Source organism: Rhinoderma darwinii, chromosome 1, assembly GCF_050947455.1.
Source record: "Rhinoderma darwinii isolate aRhiDar2 chromosome 1, aRhiDar2.hap1, whole genome shotgun sequence".
NCBI lineage: Eukaryota > Metazoa > Chordata > Amphibia > Anura > Rhinodermatidae > Rhinoderma > Rhinoderma darwinii.
This window is the reverse complement of record NC_134687.1, coordinates 405,071,494-405,077,733: the sequence shown is the minus strand read 5'-3', so window position 1 is coordinate 405,077,733 and position 6,240 is coordinate 405,071,494. Positions and strand designations below refer to the sequence as shown.

At 45.7% G+C, this 6,240-nt stretch overlaps 1 protein-coding gene across 1 annotated transcript in view; it reads left to right on the top strand.

Moving 5' to 3' along the window:
* The first annotated feature begins 411 nt into the window (after positions 1–411).
* The window catches only part of CEBPE (CCAAT enhancer binding protein epsilon), a 14,156-nt gene continuing 8,327 nt past the window's right edge, over positions 412–6,240 (top strand). Inside the window, exon 1 of the mRNA XM_075852729.1 lies at positions 412–927. Coding sequence (XP_075708844.1) covers positions 472–927 — 456 coding nt within the window. The 5' untranslated portion in view covers positions 412–471. The remainder of the gene's footprint in view (positions 928–6,240) is intronic.

Sequence of the window (6,240 nt, the reverse complement as noted above, 5' to 3'; positions counted from 1 at the left end):
ATTTTGTGGTTCTCCATTTTTTCGTTTTCTTAGACATTGGCCTAGGCCAGGGTTTCTAGATCTTTCTCTACTGGGGCCTCACCAGTCAGAACATGGTGATACTGGATCTCACCATTGGTTGTTATACAATAAATATTACGATTCGTGGCAGACACAAGGCTTCAGCTGGGATCGCGGATGTACCTCTTCTGTGACCATACAGGTCACATATCAGTAAGGTTGGCCCTGCATATCATATAACCTGTGATTAGTATTTCTTAATGTTATTAGTTATATATTAGTGCACTATGAACATCATTGTATGCTTATTAAATCTTTAGATAAAACAATATCACAATATATAGATACTTATATGCATAAATGAGATAATTGTGTCAATACTCTTTTGTCTCCATAGCGGTCTTGTATATGTAGAGAAGACATTTTCAGTAGAAGAAGTCTGATACGGTGTGCGGATAGAAGAGAGCTCCTATGCAGAGAATGGCTCAAAACAGCTATTATGAGTGTGAAAAACGAGGTCAAGTTTCAGGCTATCCTTCCCGTATGGGAGCATCTCAAGCAGAGATTATAGGAGGCAATCTCTGTGACCCTGAAACCTCTGTGGATTTATCCACATACATGGAGACAGGAGATGAAATGTTGTCTGATCTGTTTCCCATGAAGCAGGAACGACTTAAAGGAACATATCAATATTTGCCCTCAGAAGGGTTATCGGCAGCAGCTCTGTATGGATACCCGCATGGCATGGTGCCAGAACGTAGAATAGGAGGATATGAATCTGGAGGAGTGATTGTGAAGGAGGAGACCCGAGGATCACACAGGACCGTGTGCAATACTCTACAATACCAAGCCTCACAATGTGCACAGACAGCAATGCATCTTCCTCCTCAAATGGAGGGAGTACATCCTACATTCCGCGTGTATAAGGTGAGAGATCGCACTCTATTAAAATGCCATAATGCAACCCAATATTTATTTCAGTTTCCATTTCTTAAAAAGACCTGTCAACCCTCCTAAAATGTCTATTTAGTAAATCTTTTCCCCAAGGAATAACAATTCTGGAGCAGCTTTTCTTAGATCTTTGCGTTTTGCCATTCCTCTGTTATTCCTTTAGGAAATGTATAAATGCTTTAACAACTGAGAGTTAGGGTATGTGCACACGATAACTGCAATTACGTCTGAAATTACGGAGCTGTTTTCAGGAGAAAACAGCTCCTGAATTTCAGACGTAGTTGATTGTACTGGCGTTTTTCGCCGCTTCTTTTTCGGATGTAATTTGGAGCTGTTCTTCATTGGAGTCAATGAAAAACGGCTCCAATTACGTCCCAAGAAGTGTCCTGCACTTCTTTTGACGAGGCTATAATTTTACGCGCCGTCTTTTGATAGCGGCGCGTAATATGACAGGTCGTCGGCACAGTACATCGTAAAGCCCATTGAAAGTAATGGGCAGATGTTTGTCGGCGTAATGGAGCCGTTTTTTCAGACGTAATTCGAGGCGTAAAACGTCTCCATTACGTCTGAAAATAGGTTGTGTGAACCCAGCCTTACCGTCCTTACACAATATGACAGTGTGTAGGATCATGTCCTAATGGCAAAGGGATTAGTAATGGTCAGTTGTCAATTTATGGATACATTTCCTTGCAGAGGGTTACATGGGAAATACAGGAGAGCTGACAGTCCCCCATTAAGGCCTTGTTCCCACAAACGTAGTTCATGTCATTGTGCTGTCTGTTTCAACAACGAATAGCACATTGACCCATGCAATTCAATGGAGCTATTCAAACAACCGTTTTTCTTTCACGGAGCGTGTGTCCGTTGCAAGAAACACAGCATGCCCTATTCTGATCCGTTTTTGGGGACCAGACTCACCCATTAAAGTCTATGGGTTCGTGAAAAGAACAGACAGCACACAGACGACATCCGAGTGCCGTTTGTTTTTCACAGATCGGTTGCTAAAGAAATGCAGAAAGAAACAGAAAAGTAAAATCAGGAAGTGCTTGCATGAGAAAAACAGACGAGAAAAACGGATGACACACAGAAACCACACTGACACAACACAATTAAATGCATGAAAAACCTTCTGTTTTTTTGTGTGGGTGCAAATCGGTCATGCTCGCGTGAATAAGGCCTAACCAATAGACCGTTGTAACTTTAAATGAAACTGACAGAGGTTGAAAAGCTTTAGTTCACACAGAGTTCTTTGGCGTCGATTTTGACTACGTCGGAATCAGCGCCAAAAAAACATCCGAAATCGCCCCCAATTGATTTCAATGGCAGGCAGAGGCGGTTTTTTTCCTGTATGACTTTTGGGCACTTGTGGGGAAAAAAAGTGGCATGTCCTTTCTTGGCCTTTCTTGGTTTCTGCCACTGACCTCTTATTGAAATCAAAGGGAGGCAGAAAAAACCTGCGACGCTAGTTTCTGAGCATTTTTCACTGCGTTTTTTGCCCAGGGTTTTTGCATTAGATTAGAAAAAACGGCATGAAAAATGCAGCGAAAACCGTGGAAAAATGGTTTTGTTTCTTGGGCAACATCTCCTGGTTCATCAGGCCTAGCTGTGCAGGTTATGTCAAGAGATGAGGAAAAAGCATTCTCTAACTTTGTAACATAACTGTCATCCATTACAATGTCTTCTTTATTAATTAATTACAGTGTACCTTAAGGACTCTTACATCTGAGTTCCAGTATGTTTATTTTAATCTGTCTATCTATCTATCTAGAGAAATCTTTTTGAGTCAATTACCCAAAAATAGTCTTCCAGGGGCAGTGGCGGATTAAATAGACCATAGGCCCTGGGCAGTTCCCCAAACGTGGGCCCCTCTTTCCCCCAGCGCTCTGCCGTGCCTATAGTGAACACCACCTTTCTGTGCGAGCATTGACAAATGGGTGTTAAGATTCCCCTTGTCAAAGAGCTGTGTCCCTACATACTGACAGTCTCCAACCATTGCTGACAGCATTACACTGTGTAGGGACAGATCCTCCTGACAATGGGAATGATAACACCCATTTTTCTATTACTCCTGGCCTACACAAAGACTTTATGCGGATTACAAGGATTTCCTATAACAGACATGTCAGGAGAGGTGACAGACCTTCTATAAATCTAGTGACTCACAAGTGATGTCTTCTCTGATGGGAGTCGTTCTCTTTTCTTCTCCATCTGACACAGACCGTTATGGCGACTTCTTCTGACCACTGCAGAGCTTCCTGATGAGACATCTTTGCCCCTCGCTTCTGTAGCCATTTCCAGCCTCTAAAGAAACACAACAATTCAGACACCAAGGCCCAGGCCCATACATTAAAGTGGTTGTCCGTGCACGGACTGTTTTTTCATACTGATGACCTATAAGGATAGGTCATCAGTATATGATCGGTACAGGTCCGACACCCGGACCTCGCACTGATCAGCTGTTGTGGCTGCCTCCGGGCACCAGATGTTATGCAGTGTTCAGTGCCCGTAGTGCCAGAAGCAGATAGTTCCATATACTGCATAGTGGCCATGCTGCAGAACTTCAACTCTGCTTCTATTCACTTGAATAGGAGCAGAGCTGCAGTATTGCAGAACACCCGCTATACTGTGACCGGAGCAAACTGCTTCCGGCATGTACATCCGGTGCCCGGAGGCAGCCGGAGCGGCTGATCAGTGTGGGGTCCGGGTGTCAGACCCCCACTGATCATATACTGATATGATATCATATACTGATATCATAGACCTATCCTGTGGATAGGTCATCAGAATGGAAAAAAACTATTTGTGCCCTGACAACCCCTTTTACTCAAGACTAATAAATTTGGACCTCAGACCAGACCCTAGAATACACAGACGCCAGACCTTCTAAACAAATACAGACCGCAGAACAAGCACCCCAAATAAATACAGATCCTAGACAAGACCCCCTAAGTACAGACCTTGGATCAAACCCCTAAATACAGACCACAGACCTGAGCCCCTAAACTAATACAGACCCCAGATCAGGCCGCCTAAATATAGACCCCAGACCCCTTAAACTAATACAGACCCCAGACCACCTAAATACAGACCCCTAACCAGACCCCATAAATACAGACCCCTTAAACTAATTCAGACCCCAGACCAGACCCCCTAAATACAGACCCCCAGACCAGACCCCCTAAATACAGACCCCAGAACCATACCTCCCAACTTTCAAGTATCACAAAGAGGGGCAACCGATGCGGCGCGCATAGCGTGTCACAATTATTTTTCTTTTAAGCCATGCTTCTAATCCCACCCAATCCCCGCCCATAAACACCTGGTTCAGCCCACACAGTATCATGCTCCCATAGTGCCTCCCACACAGCATAATACCAAATAGCTGCCCCCACACAGTATGATGCCCTCTAGCTGCCACCATACAGTATAATGCCCCCATAGCTGCCACCATATAGTATACTGCACCATAGATGCACCCATTCAGTATAAAGCCAACACAGATGCCCCCATACAGTATAATGCCCACACAGATGCCCCATACAGTATAATGCCCACACAGATTCTCCCATGTAGTATCATACGCATACAGATGCCCCCATGCACTATAATGCCCAAACAAATTCCCCCATAGAGCATAATGCCCCATAGCTGCCCCCATGCAGCATAATTCCCCCATAGCTGCCCATACAGTATAATGCCCCCATAAAGTATAATGCCCACACAGATGCCCCATACAGTAGAATGCCCGCATAGCTGCCCCATACAATATAATGCCCCTATAAAGTATAGTGCCCACACAGATACCCTCATACAGTATAATGCCCCCATAGCTGTCCCATACAGTATAATGCCCCATAGATGCCCCATACAGTATAATGCCCTCTAGCTGCTCTTATGCAGTATAATGCCCCCTTAGCTGTCCCTAGTGCTAGTGCCCTTGTAGATAGTGACACAGTGTCCATGCAGCTAGTGCCCATGAAGATAGCACCACAGTTTCCCCTGTAGATAGTGCCCCTATATAGTGCCACAATGTCCATGTAGATTGTGCCACACACCCCTGGAAGATAGCGCCACCCCCTGTAGATAGTGCCATTGGGACTCGACTCTGGCCGGGGATTCCGCTCCAGGAGGAGCCCATCACGTCAATGTCCACATATGGACAGTGTCCTCAAGGGTTTCCTCTAGGAGTGGAATCCCTGCTTAAGGAGTAGCCACTGACATGGACAGTGACGTCAAGGGCTTTTGCCCGAGCACAGTGCTTAAAGTAGCACTGTGCCTGAGGAGTATTTGGTGAACAGAGGAGCTCCCTCTGCTCCTCCGCTCTGAACTAACCCTGCTTCAAATATGGGTTCAACTGTATGTGCGTCCAGAGGACGCAGATTCAGTTGACAGCGGGACATACCCCTGGACGCTCGGGACAGCGGGACACCGCCCGTAATTCGGGACTGTCTCGCTGAATCCGGGACGGTTTGGAGGTATGACAGAACAGACCCCCCTGAACTAATCCCAGAACAGACCCCAGACCAGAGCCCCTAAATACAGATGCCAGATCAGACCCACAAAATACAGGCCCCTTAAACTAATCCATCTCCCTTATACTTACATACCAGCTCACACTTCTCTCTGGAGTCTTGCTGCTGTGCTAGGACCTGTGATCATGTGACCTGCAGGTTTCTAAACAGTAACAAGATCTGCAAACATAAGGTCACCTGACCTTATATTTGCAGGTCCTTTTGCAGGACATACCCAATGCAGGACATACCTGCCGCAGCTTTTATTGTGATTTGCGACAAAAACTTGACAAAACTGCAATGTACTTTTGGCGGCCATGGGCCCTCCCAGGAGCCTCCAGCCCTGGATGGCCGCACGAAACACCCCTATTGTCGATCTGCCATTGTCCAGGCAGGGTCCACTTAAAGAAAGGCCAGTGTACACAGAGGATGAGAGAATTGAAAATCAATCACAGAAAAATCTGGGCTAGATGGTGGTTGGTCTTCTCAAAGAGGTTGTCATATACATACTTGTCTCAGGTATCTGGAGTCATGCTGGCTGCAGTGCATCCCACATTTGCTGGAGGGTACACGGAGGAGGATCCATAGAGTGAACAAGATGATCGAGGTGGTCCCACAGATACTCAATTGTGTTTAAGTCTGGTGAATTAGGGGGGCAGAGAAGTACTTGGAAGTCTTGGTCATGCTCTTCCAACCACTGTCAGACATTTCTAGTCGAGTGACATTGTCTTGCTGGAAGATTCCATCTGCCCCAGGGAAGACAAACAGCATGCATGGG